The following is an 18751-nucleotide window of genomic DNA, read 5'->3' as shown; positions in this document are numbered from 1 at the left end:
CAAACGTTTGTTTAACAGCAAAAGTTACACACAAATCGATGAAGAAACACCTTATTGGTGGGAAATTAATTACAGATATTTAGGATTGGTTAAATTCAAAACAGGCAGAAAGAAAGCTTAATATTGCCAACCCCCAAATGAAAGAACAAAATTTAGTAAAGACAGAACTTATGAATACAAAATTTCTCCAAGAAAGTTCATTCCTTCACACCAGAGTGCATTATCATAGTTTTTTAGTAGAGACATCTGTTAGAGAATGTCCACACTTCTTGATCAACAAAAGCAAATCAAAGACACCCAGTGACATCTTCTGATAAACAGTAGAGTTGATTCAGTTGTTACAGTTCAGGGTTCCTCCTGTAGAGAGGTACTCTAAGGCGGAAAATTCAAATTTCCAGCATAGAGGTGTACCAACCGGTATTATTATTATTATTATTATTAATTAGTAGTAGTATTATTATTAGATGTGCTAGATATTAAATTTATGTAAACCAGAGTTCGACAATAAGCCAGATGACACTTCTTTAAGACGCCGTCTCCGAGCGGAGGTTGGCGATCCACGTAACTAGCTCTGATCTTGACAGCGCAGAATGGAATGCCATTTCTGAAGTGCAGCAATGCCATCTTCGAAGGTCTTTCAGCCGTGAATTTCTTCTTCTCCCAACAGATCTCTTCCCCTGTATCTTCCCTTCGATAATAAGCTGTAATAACTGATACCTCTCACCTCTCATGATATGTCCTAGATATTCCGTTTTCCTCTGTTTTATGGTGAGCAGTAGTTCTTTTTGCTTTTTCATCCGACGAAGGACCTCGGCATTTGAGATTTTCATTACCCAGGATATCCGCAAGAGACGGCGATACAGGAACATTTCGAAGGCATCAATATGTTTTTCTGTGATTGGATCCAGAGTCCAGCTTTCACATCCATATAGGAGAACAGAAAATATATAGCAGCGGATCATACGAATTCGTAGTTGGAGACTGAGATCTGACCTCACAAAGAATTTCTTCATGGTAATGAATTTTTTCCTGGCCTGCTCAATTCTAGATATTATCTCCTGTTTGGAGTTACATTGGTCATCCAAGATGGTACCCAGATATTTGAGAGAAGACACTTGCTCAACTATTTTATCTTTTATTGTGAGATTTGTCCGAATTGTCTTCTTAGAGAACACCATCAGTTTCGTCTTTGAGGGGTTAACATATAATCCAAACTCTTCACTGTGCTGAACTAAGGAGTTTATCATGCACTGAAGGGCAGGCATGTCATCAGCTATGACAACAGTATCATCTGCATATCTGATGTTGTTGATGATTTTCCCGTTAATTTTGATCCCACCATAGTCTTCCAATGTTTCTTTAAAGATTGCCTCCGAGTAAATGTTAAACAACAGAGGTGACAGTACACAACCCTGGCGGACGCCCTTCCTGATCGAAGCAGTTTCTGAAGTTCCTTGATCAGTTTTGACATTTGCAAACTGATTCCAGTACAGGTTACTGATTATACGTAAGTCACGGAGTCAATACCTGTTGATCTCAGAATCTCTATCAACTTATTGTGCCTGACACAATCAAAAGCTTTTTTATAGTCTATAAAACAGGCATAGATATCAATCATATCTCTGCACCTCTGTAACAATACATTTAACGAGAAGAGTGCCTCACATGTACCAACGCCATTTCGGAAACCGAACTGATTCTGATCCATGTGGGATTCACATTTTTTGTATATTCTAGTGTGAATGATTTGCAAGAATATTTTGAGCACGTGAGACATCAAACTTATCATACGATAATCATCGTACTGAGACGAGTTATGCTTCTTCGGTAGTGGTATGAAGGTTGATTTCAGCCAGTCTGATGGTATTTCTCCTGATACATATATTTGATTGAATAATGATGTTAAGATATTGAGGAGGGTAGATTCCTGTTCTGTTATTACTTTGAGAACTTCAGTGTACACACCGTCAGGTCCAGTTGCTTTACCCTTCTTTTGAAGTTTTACGGCATGTACAACTTCACTTTTTGTTATTTCAGGGCTATTTTCATTTATTCTCTCGTCAGGTGAAGGAGGATCATTTCTGTCATCTTTGAAGAGATTTTCTATATATTCCTTCCATCGTTTGAGTTTCCCTTCCACATCCAAGATGATTTCATTATTGGCATATCTCAAAATTTGATCATATCGTCTCCGTTTCAAACCAGCAAGTTCTTTCACTTTCTTATGCAAGTTAAAATAGTCGTGCTTCTCTTGAAGGATCTCAATTTCTTTACATCTGTCTGTCATCCATAATTCTCGGGCTTCCCTGCACTTTCTGCATACAGCTTTGTTTAGAATTTTGTATTGAATGTGATCTGTATTTTTGTGCTTTCTCCTTTCATCCATAAGTTCTAGAATTTCATCTGTCATCCAGCTCTGTCTTTTGATGTTGTTGCATTGTCCAATTTCATTTTCCTGGATTTCAATCACACTATCTTTAATGGCGTTCCATGTGTATTCTACCTCTGATGATTCAGTGTATCTTATTAATTCCATCTTCTTTTCCAGTGCAGTTCCAACATTAGTTCTTACTTTGAGATCCAATAGTTTCTTAATATCTATATGCTTGGATAGTTTAACATTTCTTCTAATTTTTCTGAAATGTACCATTTTAAGGTCCATTACAACTGGATTGTGGTCACTATTTACATCAGCACCGGGATACGTCTTAACGGGCGTCACATTTCTTTAGTTGTTGTTTTACCAAAATGAAATCAATTTCATTTCTTATGATCTTTTAGTCGTTATCGGCGGGTGATATCCATGTGTAAAGTCGCCGAGGAGGAAGTTTGAAGAATGTGTTAGAGACAAACAGATTGTGCTCCATACAGAACTGAACAAGTCTATCTCCTCTTATGTTACGTTCACCAAGACCATGGCTGCCTACAGTATTGCCTTCAATGCCAGCCCCTACTTTTGAGTTGAAATCACCCATGACCAATGTTATTTCTCCAATCTTAGTTATTTTCATAGCTTCCTCTAAGGTGTCATAGAATGCTTCTACTTCCTCATCATCTTTATCGGCAGTTGATGCATGGACCTGAATAACGTTCATGTTCCGGTGTGATGTTTGTAACCTCAGCAACATCACTAAGTGATACAAAATCTAGAACTGAATTTGCGATCATTGATGAAATAAGCACAGCAACTCCATATCTGTGATTGGAGTCGGTTCCTCCCGAGAAGTACATATATCCTTCCTTCGTGTTCTGAATTCCTGATCCTGTTCATCTTACCTCACTCAATCCAAGGATGTCTACTTTCAATCTACATCTTTCTGCTTCCACATTTGCTAGTTTTCCACTCATATACAAACTGCATACATTCCAAGTAGCAACTCGTAATTTCTTGTCATAGATTTTGATTTTCCTAGCACTGTCAAGTACACAATCGTTCACAACTATGTTCGCAACATTCCCCCCCGGGGATCCGATTGGGGGAATAGAAACTCCGGATACTAATTTCCGAGCCATTTTATGTGAATTTATAGGGATGTCCTTTAGGACCTTTAATGCAGTGGTTTCCCGTTGCCTTCTGCATTCTACTGCCGTTGACCACACTTGGTTCCTCCGCCTTTAGGGGCAATTTCTTACCCCTTGGACAATAGAGTGCCCTGACCTATACCCGCTCATCCACTCTCAAGGAGACTGTTGGCATCTGGTGAAGGGGATCTCCTTATACCGGGAGATATTCGGTCCCCTTTTAGTCGCCTTTTACGACAAGCAGAGGTTACTGTGGGTGAATTCTAACCCCCAGACCACACCTTCCAAAAATGAACTGTAGAGTAGGCACTATCAATAAAATATTCTACAATATGAATTTTGATTAGTAGTATCCTTTGGAATACGACGTAGCATATGTACTTTATTCTTACATGAAGCCGGTTTCTCATAGAAAGAATCCCGCGATATCATTATCATACCATCTCCTTTAATAGGCTTATCAGGATTATTGCAAGACCAATGAATACGAAGACCTTTCGTACCTTTAACGAAATTATCACAGATAGGACAGTTTTATTAATTCGCACGATGGACACAACCACAAGTCAGCAGCGCTAGTAAGAACTTAAACTTCCACATCAGAGATGCCAGCGTAAACTCCGTGAATCCTCAAATGACATATATCACAGAGAAGTAATTCAATGAATATAACGTCACCTTATTTCCCACACAGATGTCAGGCAATACGCACAATAACAGAGAATAACTTAAACGTTGAATATCATACTGGAAATACACGACGCATGAATACTAACAAAATATGGCTACCGTTCCTTAGTTGGTGTAAAGGACACCTAGGTTGTGTTAACTAATATAATATACTTTCCGAAAAGGTCAAAGAGAAATTTTACAATCAACGACAAACAAGAAACTATAACAAAATGGCTGCCGTCTTGTTCATAACTAAACTTAAGAATTTAGTGGAAATATTATATTAAAAAGAATTCAGCCACGGAAGACAACACTATCATGTATGGAACACACACTAACAAACTTTGTAGTCAGTCGATGAACCCCAAACAAAGCACCATTTGGTTGATTTCAATACAGAAATTGCGTGTCTGAAATCAATGCTGCCTGTCAACATTACTAGTAATATTAAAAAGAAATACTAACATGCCTTGAATCCAACTAGAAGAAATTTTACATTGAAATCCGGCATAACAAACATGCCGTAAATCTGTCCCACATGGCTTCCACTTGAAAATATTTTCAAAATTAAATTATTAATTATCGATGAGGACAGTGATTTTTGAATAACACTGAACTACTAAATGGGACATTTAGAGTAATCGTAGAAGACACGCACATCCTAGCTATTCTAATAGGATCCAATAATCACTCACACACAATAACAACACTACTATTTCCCATGTGAAAGAAGGATGAAAATATTAATTACTTTTTCAAATCTAGAAGAAATACTACCACTAATGAATAAGTAAGCATTATTTCTACAAAAATGAACAGATAAAACATTAGAAAAGGGTACTTAAATGTATGATGAAACTGGATCTCTGCCGATGATCTGGAATTTCTGGATCACATGCAGTTGGTTATCTGCTTCCGTCGTTATCTCACCATGTTAGATGTTGCCTACATTTTAATACACCATTGCAGCAGTGAAGTCCAATGCAGAAGTATTGTAGGTCTCCTGTTCAGATCGTAGAAACATCTTGACGAACTCCAACAACCACACGGTGATCCTCTTCTTTCTTCTAACACAGTAGAGGCTGAAACTGACAAGAAATTTTAGAAGATATTCTGCACACAATCACGTCGAGTTTAAAGATGAATAACACTTAACTTAGCCTGCAAAAATCTGCCAGACTCGTGGACTAATGTGCTACAGGAAGATAGTTGATTTGCACTGCGCCAAGTAAAAATATTGCCAAGTCCAGTGACAGAGTGTCTGCGTCGTAAAATCCCAGTAAAGTGCGAATAATTCAGAGTAAAGGCAGAAGTAACAGCAAGTAAGTAAGTGAGTGTTTTTTCTGAAAACTGAGGTATTTAAGCATTTCTTAAGAAGGGTGTGTCACCACATTGACTCATAATTGGCCGTCATCTTACACCTGATAGGCCATTACAATTCTCGAAAGTACTCTCATTTGAAGAACCTGGCATGCGCGATTTACATCAGGGCGACCTTGGATGTCCCCAGTAGGTCATGTGACACAGCTGACTGGTCGATATAAAATCAATACTTTGCTTCCCGCTGGTGGGAACTAGTTCTGAAGAGGCGAGCACGTCTCTACAACCCAGGACTGGAGATATATCACCCGTGCTAATGAAATAACATCATCTCACTTGAATATACAATAAAATGCTTATTGTAGGCCAAATTTGAAGGGGACAGTATGTATACATTGTGACTATTCAGAGTGCGATATTAGAATCATTCCATATTGACAGTTTTCACTTTAAAATATTCAAAGCGGTCTGTAATTCGCTGATTAAATCAATTTTTAGCGTTGGGGTTATATTTGACCGCAACGATAACTGATCTGCATCTGAAATTAAATATATCTGCAAGTATTATAGGCTTTGGCTTGATGGTGGTAAAAGGCTACGTATGGGATGATACAATTTGTCGTTCTATTTTAAAAGTGGGCATAAAATTTCTTTCCCTAATTTCTTTCGCACTAAACAAAGTCATTTGAAAGAGGCTATTGTACCTACATATGTTTGTTAAAAAATATCCAAATAGTGAATGATTATTTGTCAAGTGATCTTATTACTGGTTGTGGTGGCTTCTGAATATTGGGGAGACTAACTTTTCCAGAAGCATAGCATATACCATTAGATTCATCGGTCTATTTTTTGGCAGAGCACCTAGAGCAGATCTTATTCATGGCTCCGATTTGGACGGAGGTCTATTGAGCATAATCAATCTGTGGATCGTATGTGAAAGCCAATCTATTACTGTGAGATACATTTCGATCGCAAACTCTAGTTATTGACGCCTGCTCTCTTTCTCTCTTTGCTCTTAAGTCGTTGGTAACATTCAGTGCTTGATTCCCTTGCGTGTGTTAGTGTGATTCTAGTCCTCATTTCATCAAGCCACTGCAAACACTCGACTCTCGTGCGCGAACCTGTGAGGTTCTAAGATTTTGTTCAGCTAGACATTGTGAATGCGTGTTGTGAACGTTCGGCGCTCGATTCTCTGGCACGCGATTGCGACGCGTATTCTCTCTGACTTGCAAGACAATTTTCATTTTAAATGAAGATTCTCTAATATGACGTATTTTAGCTGCCCTTGTCTGGGAACTATGTTTAGAAAATTTAGATCTTGCTCTTTTAGGGATTTTGCAGTATTTCAACAGGTATTAAAATGTTAATTGTAAGTGCCCTTAACCATGTCACTAAACTGTTTAGATTTCTTACTATTCTGTTCTATACTATCCTAGGGCTGGTCGCTCACACCGTGACATTTGTCTCGCTTCTAGCCTTTTTAAACCCGTCGTAATTTCTAAACGAAAGGTACAAAACGATTAATTTAAAGAGGAATTTATAAGAATATAAGGATTATCATCATGATACGAATGTTGTCATCTTTCGATTCTACCCGTGTTTTGATTGACTAATTTGAACAAAAAAAGCAGTTATTGTGACTTAACTATAATAGTTAGACCATGTTTAGACCATAAACGTGTACATTATCTTATGGATCATCAATCGTGTTCGCATCGCATGCCAAATAATCACTTTTATAGGCAAATTTTTTATACCTTGGATTACATTATTTCAATTTTCGTAGGGATTTCTAATTGTTTTGAAAATAAAATACAGCCCACGCTACTCACTGGTAATGTTGCTTTCTATAGGTGAAAGAATTTTTTAAATCTGTTCAGTAGTTTTTGAGCTTATCCATTACAAACAAATATACAAACATACAAATCTTTTTCTGTTTATGATATTCGTATAGATTAAAACCTTCTAATGTATAAACTGCTGATGTTTTTTGTTGTTATTCTAAAGGGACTCTTTTGGTTGGCAGAGGAAACTCCTCTCTACTGTAGTTGAAGTTTGGTATTTGGTGGTGTCTTATCTGTTGATAAGATGTTGATTATCATTTAGACTTTCACGGCCCGTGTAACTATTCATGAGGTATATTTTTGGGCTTATGCCGTGTAATTAATTATTGTATCCTGAGGAAGAAAGGCAAGGTTCCTTTCGAAACGCATCGAGTATGTTTTAAAATTAATTACACGGCATAAGCCCAAAAAATATACCTCATGAATAAGATGTTATTTGTTTCACGTACGACCAGAACCAGTGGGACTAGCGGAGAGACTCCTTATCTCAGGAACTATTACAGACATGGATACATAATATCACACTGTGTTAACACTTAGTATACTGCAGCTACTAACATTTCTGCCTCTGATGGTTTTTTATATAATTTCCATTTATTTTGAAAGGACCTCCTGTATTTACAAGCTGCTGCTAAGAACAAGGTAAAACATATCAATTTTCTGTACATATCTATTAATTAAAGACAATTCAAAATTAGCTGTAGAGGTGGTGTCTTAGAATCTTGATGGAGCCTCGAAGGACGAGGGTCGTGATTTCGGGGATGAGCTTCATTGGGAGTTGGAAGCGCTTCCATGTGGCGACAAAGTGACGAGGTATGGAACCGCGAGCTCCGACCATTATCCCTATTATTTCTATTTCTTGAAGGTGGTATTTAGATTTATAGTAAAGGATAGTGGGTTTATATTTGTTAACCTTTTCTAGATTAACCTCCTCTGGCTGACTGCTATGGTGCTCGAACCTGACAGTCGGATCTAATATGAATCCTTGAGAGCTGTTGTCTTTAAAGGCTATGATGTCAATTCTCTGTGAAGTACCATTTATGGCCAGTCCGTGTACCTCCTCATGTACATTGAATTTTTTTAAAGAAAAATTGATCATAATTTTAAAAATTCAGAACTAATTAATTATTTGTCTTTATGTTCTGATTCTGGTTCAGCAATAAGAAAAGAAGTGATACAGAACTTCATAAAAATTTCAGATCTCTATCAAAGTTTCTGAGATAATGGGCCATCAGTATTGCAATTGTAACACAGTTGGTATAGGGCATATCCTTAAGAAAGTTACTTTTGTAGTTTTTTTTTTTTTTTTCCTTAAAATTGCAAGTCAATATGGAACGAAAAATGAAAATCATTTGTTGTCATAATTAAGTCTGAACATATGTTGCATTCCAAGAAAGTCAGGAAATTAATACATTGTAAACATACTTCATCTCGATACTGAGCAGAGGAGTTACATTACTAAACGTTGTCTGACCAATGAAACAGAGGAACATCAAAACTAGCAAAGAATTAAGAGGGCTCTTAAGAACGTGAAAGTACAATAAATGGTGTGAAGTGAGTGTACATGGGAAAGGAGCTGTACTTTATCAAGAACGTACGCCATTGAACCACTATATTGAGACCCTGAACGGTTTGTCAAGATGTAAGTGGATGGAAGCCCCCTCCCAGATCGAAGCCAAGACCGAACCCACCCGCTGTAGTGTCTGCAGCAAGACTGAAAACCTTGCACACATTCACATTTCAAGTGAGCTTCAGCAAACCTGAGAAGATAGACCAAGAAAACAGAGCCATCTATGAGCAACAATAGAATATTCCAAACACTTCTACATAATGTCTGTCATTAAAGATGTTAGACTGTTGATCGGTGCCAGAGGAATACTGTAATGACAAAATTTTATGTTAATATCTACAAAATTTGGAGATTCTTAATGTTGTATGTCCGGCGCTCCCTTCTCGCTCCGCCAGCCAGCTACACGCGCGCCAAGTGTCATTCTTCTAGCCTCGACGCGTAGCCCTCAGTGCGCGTGCCTGAACCATCGTGTGTGTAATATAAAGAGGAACTCCCAGCCTGTCCAGATGCCCACTTGCCCCGGTGTCCAGCTCCAGAATACACCCTACGTCGAGCACGGAGGCTACTCCTCTTGAAAATGTGCTTCGACCAGGTGGACTGAATTTCTGGCAGTACGAGGTCTCACCTCTGGTCACCGCTCCTCTCCCGCTGCCCATATCCAATCATACTATTACATACCGTAATATTTCCCTAATTAATGCAAGCTCCCTTGGTTTCGCCAAGTAAGAATTCTTCCAACATTAAACTTGCTTTTATGAACTCAGCAAGAAAGGACTTTCCAAAACATTTATGTCAGTACTTCGGATAGTTTTCGACTATCGACTTTCATATCAAGGACTATCTTTTCGAGATAGAAGTGGATGTAAATACTGTAAACTTGTATATAGTATACAGAAGATAGACTCTTTCTCAAGATTCTTAATTCATTTTGCTTCAAGTTAAATTTCAATTTCATTTGTGTAAATAGTGTATTTTGCATTTGAAGCGAATAATAAAGTTGTGTTTTGTAAATCTCAACCTTGGTTACAACACTTAATAGCATCCTCCTAGATATATCAATATTAGTGATCAAAGGGTCACTTCATATTAGTTTTAATGACCTCTGCATTTAACATTGTTGATATAGTATACTTCTTCATGTTTAGCAACCCATAAATTAGGAAGTAATGAATGAATTTTAAAAATCAGTAAGAAATTCATTGAAGAATAAAATTCAGTTTCAGTTTTCCCAGCTGACTACACACTAATTATTTACCAAAAACCACAGGAACATGTGCTCACTATTGTTAACAGTTGGCCTATCGTCAGAAACTATTATGTATGCTCCAACAGAGACCCTTAATTACACCATTCGAGTACCTCTGTCTCTTCCGTACATAACAAAATTGCTTGGAGTTATCAATGCTCACTTTCTCACTTTTATTATGACCCTATACAGATGACAATATCCACTGAATATGATTCTTCAAGATTCTGAAATTCTATGTAATTTTGCTTTGGATGCTCCTACAGCCTGCAGTAGTCTCAGGATCTTTCCTCCATATTCTGTTATCCATGGTTGCTCACTGTGTGTCATCCACTTCACTTGATTGCCCACCTCCATCCCTGTCTTCCTTATCCTTGCTGGCATGATTTGATGACCCCACTCTTCTTTTATAATGAAGAATACATATCTGTGAACAGAGGGGGTGCGGGGGTAAATTGGAATTTTCAGCTTTAGTTTCACAGTGAGTTAGTCATGATCTACTATTTCCAAGATTGTGGGTTTAATCCCAGCTGAGGTCTGTGGTATTTGAGGGTAACACCTCTGTCATTGTCTTCCATAACATTAAAGAACTACTGCAGGACAGTATCCCAACATCCTGGTGTCTTTCAAACAGTAATTTATGATACGTTTTTACAAATAACATTATCAATCGTTTTGTTTTTGTTTTTTACATAGTTTATTGCCCCCATTGGAGCACTTCAATCAGTCATGTACATGAAAGTCTAATAGTATTAAATAGTCAGCTTTTCAGCTTCTTCTTCCGCTCCCAAAACCTCTTCATCCTTTTGGACCTGGCTGCCCTTTAGTTGTCAGTAATGGTGTACTTCCTTCGTTCAAATGTTATGATTTTGAATCATGTTTATTCCTTAGAATCCCCTCCTCTTTGCTGCCTTCAGTTTGGAGCATTGATATATTTAATTCTTCTAAATCATTCATGATCTCTGTGAACCAAGTGTTCTTTGTTTATTTTTCCAGAAGTAACTAAATAACTGCGTTACTAGTCGGGTTTCTGGTAGTCTGAATATATGACAAAAAAAGGCAGTTCTCCTTTGACACATTGTATCTGTTATTGATTCGCTTTCACAATATACCACTTCTTTAGGTAATAATCTCCATTGGCCATCAACTTCGGTGTTTCTTATTGATGATTATGCTGATGATTCGTCTACCTAGTGTACTTTCTACAATTTATCAGTTGTTGATTTAGTGTTCAACTTGAAAAGTGTTTCACTAGCATAAGTTGCTTTGGGTTTTACAGCTATAATGTAATGTCAAAATTTAGCATTCATGGAGAGTGATTTTTTGTTTTGTTTTTGTTTTTTAATAAGTTGACCAGGTAATTCGCTGTGCTGTTTTCAGTTTAGATTTTCTGCTGTCAATTGATGTTTTCTCTTTCCAAGATATTTGAACTTATTCACAATCTTAATTTGTTTGCCATTGTCGAGGTGAATGGCTGGTGTTTCAGTTTGGAAGGTTGGCATCATTTCAGTCTTTTCAAACGAGATTTGCAGTAGAATTTTGCAGCAATTTTCTCAAGTTCTTCAATTTGAAATTTAGCTTCTTCCACTCTGTTTGCTAGTAATGCGAGATCGTCTGCGAATGCTAGACAATTAAGTTTAATATTTCTGCCTATCTCGATGTTGAATGACATTTCTTTACTCATTCTCACATGACTTTCTCCAGGGCACAGTTAAACAATAATAGCGAGAGTCCCTCTCCCTGTCTAAGTCCAGTGTGGATTTCAAATGCCTCAGACAATTCACCTCTAAAGTTGACTTAGTATTCTTAAGAGTGATTCCAATAAGACTGATGTGTTTTTGTTGCAAACCAAATTCTTTAAGGACTTTCAATAGTGACTCATGATGAATACTGTCAAGCTTTTTTTGAAATCAACAAAAGTGATGATTTATCTCTTGTTCCAAACTCTATGGTGTTTCATGATCCAGTTAAGACTGGTGGTTTGATCGGAACAGCTTCATCGTGGTCGAAATCCTCTCTGATATTCTCCCAGTTCCTGGTCAAATTGTTCCTGAATTCTTGTATATAGAATTTTAGATAAAATTTTATAAGTAACATCAAGCAGAGATAAACCCTGATAATTACTGTAATTACTGGGGTCTGATCTATCACCTTTTTTGTGCAGTGGCTGGATTATTGCTTTAGTCCATTCCTCAGGCATTTATTCAGTATTCCAGATGTCTGTGATATGTTTATGTAAATTTTGAAGGGTTGGTTTGTTTGCATTCTTCCATAGTTCTGCTACCAATTGATTCTCTCCTGCTACATTGTAGTTCTTGAGGGAATTTATTGCTTTGATCACTTCATCATAAGTTGGCGGTATAACCTTTTCCAGTGGAGTTTTATTTTTTGGGGAAGGATCAAAATTGAATTATTCTTTTGGATCTTCACAGTTAAGTAATTCTTTAAAATAGTTGGCCATAATTTTAGCATTATCCCTATTATTGTGTGTCATTTCCCCATTTTTATTTTTCATCATAAGTGTAGGTGCAGTGTACTTTGATATTCTTGGAATGTTTTGTAATAGTTGCTTGTTTTATGTTAATTAAATACTTCTTCTATGGTATTGCGTGTTTCTTTTTGATAATTTCTTTTAATTATTCTAATTTCTTTGGCTGTTTATCTTCTGGCATTCATGAGTTCTTTGCAGGATTTTTCGGTTTTCCGTTATTGGTCAGATAACCCTGCTATATGCCTTTCTTCAAATGCACTGTCACATTCTTCATTCCACCAGGCATGTTTCTTTCTCCATTTAATGGGAGCAATTTCCTCAGCTACAGTTTTCAGTTTGTTAATAATTATCGTCCCCAATTTGTCACAGAGGTCTTTTAGATCTCTCCATATACACATTTTATTATTTATTAAATAGCTGGGATCAAAATTTCTTCGTCTAGTGAATTGAGATATTTTTGTCTTCGTTTAGGTGTTAACTTTATTTTTATTGTTGATATATAATAATCTGAATCAATGTCGCCCCCCTTCCCCCCCGGAGGACTTTCACATTATAAACTTCTTTGTAGTAATCTCTGTCCATGGCTACATGGTCAATGTGAAACTCCGCCAATTTTACACATGGACATTTCCAAGTCATTAATTTGTGTGGTTGTCTCTTAAATCTTGTGGTTTCCAGAATAAGTCCATGGTACTCACAAAGTTCAATTAATCTTAGCCCATTTTTATTTGTGAATTTACGAGCTGACCATCTTCCCACTACTGTACGATATTTTCTTTCTTGCCCTATTTTTGCATTGAAATCTCCATCAATCTTTTTATTATTAATAAACTCAAATTTTCCAATATTCTGGTGTCTTTTAAAATAGCAATTGAAGATAGAGTATGTTTATGCAGATAACATAATCACTATTTTATATTTATAAAACTTAGATTTTCTATGGACCTAGCTGAATTTATGTTGCAAGTCATAGATCAGGTTAATTGATTGTGCAACCTTCTTGTCTTTCTTTCTTTCTTTCTTTCTTTCTTTCTTTCTTTCTTTCTTTCTTTCTTTCTTTCTTTCTAATTAATTTCACTGCTGTATATGTCTTCCAGGTGTGCTGTAGAAGGTATTATATTTGAGATTCAGACTTCATAATATGATCTCTTTTCAGTCAAGAAATGACGCAGAGTCCGCCCTCTGTCCATCAGGATGAGGAATCCTTACCCAGCAAGCAGGAACCTCCAGATGACGATGAACCAGTGGCAATAATGGATCAGGATGAAAGTCAGGATGTGGATGTGGACTCCAAATTCATAATACCAGAGGACAATACTGCAGTTAGTGAGGACAAATCAGGAATTCAACAGATGAAAACAGATGACATGGAGAGTGATGCTCTCAGTACCCTGGCAACTGCTGCTCTGGGCTGCGATCAAGCTGCTACCCCAGACATTAAGACAGAAGCATGTGATGACATATCGAAAGAGGAACCAACTTCTCCGTCTCCTCCTCCTGCTGCTGAAGAGCCCCTTCCTCCTCCTCCTCCAACACCTGTGACTACCCCAGTGATAGTGCCTGTCAAGAAGAGAGAACCTGCACCATGGTATGATGTAGGTATAATTAAAGGTACATCATGCACTGTTATGTCTTATTATACTCCTACAGATAATGGTGAGACATTCCCAGAAGGACAGTGGACTACAGACTTCCTTCCAGAATACAGTAATCACATCAAGATGACATTAGATTCTGGTACAGCATATAAGTTCCGTGTGGCTGCTATCAACGCCTGTGGCCAAGGTCCATGGAGTGAGGTGGCTGCTTTTAAGACTTGTTTACCTGGCTTTCCAGGTGCTCCCTCTGCCATTAAGATCACAAAATCTGCAGAAGGAGCTCATCTCTCTTGGGAACCTCCTCCAACCAACTCTGGCAAAATCCTTGAATATTCAGTGTATCTGGCAGTACGAAATGCTCCTCAAGTGCAGGTGGATGGAAAACCTGCTGCTAGTACTCTAACACAACTTGCTTTTGTTAGAGTGTACTCTGGGCCAACAAATCAGTGCACAGTTCCTAGTTCCTCTCTGGCAGCTGCTCATATTGATGTGACAACTAAACCAGCTATCATCTTCAGAATAGCTGCAAGAAATGAGAAAGGTTATGGACCTGCTACTCAGGTTAGGTGGCTTCAAGAAAGTCCTCCTGCAGCAAAGCGTCCTCCAGATGTTAGACCTCAAGTTGCTTCACCTCAGAAGCGATTGAGGGTAGATGATGTTATGTGATTTTACTCATTAATTGGAGATGAATTTACCTGTAATAATTATCTGATCCGTTCACCTATGGTGAACATGCTATATGAATCCATGCAGATGTTTGCAGTTTTACTTCAACATCTGCTGAACATGTGTACCTTGAATAGATTAAATGAACTTGCTAGAAAAGAGCACAACCAGATCAAAAGCTGATCCTTATTATTTTTATTAGTTTTTTACATTTCTTTTGTATATAACAGCGTATAGTCTTGCTCCTTTTTATGTATGCTCCTAATAAATAGCTTTTAGTGGTCCCAGTTGTATAAATAGATTATAATGTAATTGCTATGTAATATTTGCTCACTTTCAGTGGAAAGTATTTCTCTTCCCAACATTATTTTAATTTTTCAAATTGTTCAGTGATTTTATTATGTGATTGGATGTTTTGGGAAATCCTTGAGAAAATTTCAATGCTTAACATCAGCTAGTTTACAAATTCATTCATATTCATTGGAAACGTTTCTGATAGAAAGTGGCACTTGTTGGAACAAGTTTCCCACTATTTTAATTTCTTTAGAAGGGAGTGAAATAGAAGTTGGTAAGCAGAAATGTATCAGGAAGGAGGAGAAGAAGAAGAAGAAATATATTTTACAGGCCAACTGATGACTTGCACAACTTACTTCGTCTGTTTGTTTAATTTACAAGAAATATTAACTGGTTTTGAGTGTTCAGTTCTTCCTGATGACATTGGTACTGGTCATTTCAATACCGGCATGTCATTCTCAGCCAGTGCATGGCTTTTGAGCCACAATGTTTCAGAGAGTTGTTTAAACCATGACATTTTCAAACATATGTTTAAAATTTTGCACCCAGTTGTACACATGCAATATTTTCATTTACATGTTTAGAGACTGAGGACTCTCCGCGATACAAAGTAAACAAAAGTTAAAATTTCTATATGTAACATCTAATTTAAACTATCAGGCATACATGACTGCTTTTCAGTAACAGATAAAATGTTGCAGACCTGTTTAAGTTCATCATCTTCACATACTCATATCATGTAATTATTGCTGCTTTGTATTCCAGTGCATAATGATTGATTTTATATTCTTTCTCTTTGGAGGAATATTGTTTTCTCGCAGAATCATTAATGATTTTGAGGAAACCCATGCAACACATCAATAAAGATCCAAATGTCTGGATGTGCTGAATAGAAGATTGAATTAAATCTACTCTGGAAAGATTTGCAATGTGCTAAACTATTAGGCTTGCCAGTTCACAAATGTGGAACAAAAACATCATCTTCACCTCTGAAATTGAATGGCTCATCCGAACAACATTGTAACTGACTAAATGAAAATTTTGCAGGAGATGGAAAAAACATTTCTTGACTGTTTATATTGAAAGAATTCCAAACTAATTGCTGCTAGCTATACTTTATGTTCATATAAAAGTTGTAAAGTAGTCATTTTTTTCATACAGCAATTACGTTTTGAAAAAATATTGCATTACATATTTTAAAATTAGAACAAATTTGTAACTGACAAAGATAGTTTTTGTTTTTACTTACAACATTACCAGCTGTTAATGTAATCCCCTTTGTTACAGTGTCATATTTATCAGTAAATATCCTGTTATGATAGGCATGTCAGAAAGAAAGAAAAAAAAGATCACAATTACATTTTGTCACTAATAAGAAATAAAAACATGCTGAAAATTCTGCAAATAAATTTAATTTAATGAGAGCAGGTCCTCATAGAATTTTCTAGATCTAACTGGAATGTATCTACACATATCCGATAGGTCCTTCTTCTTTGCAGCTGTAATAGGCAGAGGTCCTTAATGCACGTTTGGAAAACTGTGGACATTCACTGGAGGTAAATTTCTGTAACCAGTTCCTCTTGTCTTCTTCGCAATACTCTGACTAATCCACGGCTGGAGAATATTGTGACTTTTCCTTCCACGAATGGTTGTTGAGTCATCATTCATGATTTGAAGCCAAACATATTCCGTTATCTTGAATGAACCCTTACTGAAAGAATTTTCAACTATGCTCATATCTTTAATATCTTCCTTTTCCATGACACAAGCTAAAAAATGCGAGCTAGCGTTGGTTATGACTTCCACCCAGTCATTAGGTTCATACACTTTTGCTGATTTTTTCTTCTTTTCCACTAAGGCAAAATCCCAGTCTCAGGGCAGGAAGCTATGAGCAGTGCTTAGAAATTTCTGTTTAACAATAGAGGAATACTTCTGCATTATTAAATGTTGCAAGAGAGCAATAATCCACCAGTTATTGCTTTGGCCTATACATCTATCTGACCACAGAATGAGATGCCTTGATTCTCTTTTTTTTCAGTGGTTGGAAAGTCTCTTTAATATACTTCAGTATTGAAGAAGAAACCCCTCAACAGAACCTCTTTTGGCTATGCTTTCATGCCAGAAGCACATAAAAGCAATATTATTGCCAGTATTGTGGATAGAAAGGTTATAGCAGGAGTGCCGTCTTTGGTAAAATATAGATGAACTAGCAAGATACCCGTGCTTCGCGACGGTATTATACTGAAATTTATAATTGAATGCTTATTGTTTTATATATAATCTGCCAAAATTCGCGATCTGATTGGTTTTTTGAGAGAATCCGCCAAAATTCGCGATCTGACTCATTTTCTAATAGATTACGGCAAGTTTCCTCTCATTTTTTAATCTTTCTTTCCAGCAATCGAATTTGTATTTCCCGGGCTAGGTCCAGGTATTCCATCCGATCAGTCGGGTCCCTAAATCTTTGCTATTTTTCCTACAAGCATTTTTAATATGGATCAAATCCTTCAGGAGATCCGGCGTGGTGTCGTCTTGGGTGCCTTGGCTGTACTGATACCGCGGCCGGACTGAATTCTTAGTCATTTCCTGTTCAGAACCCGTTTCCAGCGCGGTCCGCACATTTGACGACGGTCCAGAACGTTATTATTATTATTATTATTATTATTATTATTATTATTATTATTATTATTATTATTATTATTATTATTATTATAGATGTTCTGGACCCCACAGCAAGATGCAAGACCGCTACTTGGCGGTAAATTACATCTGCTGCCATTGTCATTGTTGACAGTGTGACCAGCACCATTGGCGCGTGCAGGCATGTGTGCGGAATTTCTGGCGATACGAATGACACACTTCCGTGCATTATTGACCTTATTATAGAGGTGAACAATTTGACGGTCAATCTCATTCCTATCGTTTATTTCAAATGTGTTTAAATTTTTATTTTTATGGCAGGAGAATCTGCTGTAATCTAAGAACGTTGTCCGAAGGAAAAGGTGGCTGTTGAAAACAAACCCAGGAAAGATGAAAAATGATCGGTTTATGATCAGAATAAGTGCATCGAAAATATACAGCCTGTTTCCAGTCATTCAACAGGGTCAGGAATGGAATGAATAAAGCCCCATCTAGCGGCGACAATAGGAATTGTGCCGGCTGCCGAAGCACTCCTCTGGGGCAATGGTCGATGAATTACAAATGAAATATAATATTGGACAGTGTTGCTGGAATGAATGGTGAAAGGGAAAACCGGAGTATCCGGATAAAAACCTGTCCCGCCTCCGTTTTGTCCAGCACAAATGTCACATGGAGTGACCGGGATTGGAACAACGCACGGTACCCAGCTGCGAGAGGCCGGCGCGCTGCCGCCTGAGCAACGGAAGCTCCTTATAAGTGCATTATGAACAGTAAAATCAATTGGTCTCACCTCCTTTTATACCCTACTGTCGTTAAGTTTATTTAGCCCTCCCACAAAATGAAAACAATTAAAAGAAGTCGTGTTTCTTTATGTTTAAAGGAGATTCC

At 37.3% G+C, this 18751-nt stretch overlaps 1 protein-coding gene across 1 annotated transcript in view; it reads left to right on the top strand.

Moving 5' to 3' along the window:
• The window catches only part of LOC136876528 (host cell factor 1), a 67661-nt gene extending 51515 nt beyond the window's left edge, over window positions 1-16146 (top strand). Inside the window, exon 3 of the mRNA XM_067150556.2 lies at window positions 13822-16146. Coding sequence (XP_067006657.2) covers window positions 13822-14929 — 1108 coding nt within the window. The 3' untranslated portion in view covers window positions 14930-16146. The remainder of the gene's footprint in view (window positions 1-13821) is intronic.
• Window positions 16147-18751: the final 2605 nt, after the last annotated feature.

This window comes from Anabrus simplex, chromosome 6 (genome assembly GCF_040414725.1).
Source record: "Anabrus simplex isolate iqAnaSimp1 chromosome 6, ASM4041472v1, whole genome shotgun sequence".
In the NCBI taxonomy this organism is placed as follows: domain Eukaryota; kingdom Metazoa; phylum Arthropoda; class Insecta; order Orthoptera; family Tettigoniidae; genus Anabrus; species Anabrus simplex.
This window is presented reverse-complemented; position numbering and strand designations above follow the sequence as displayed.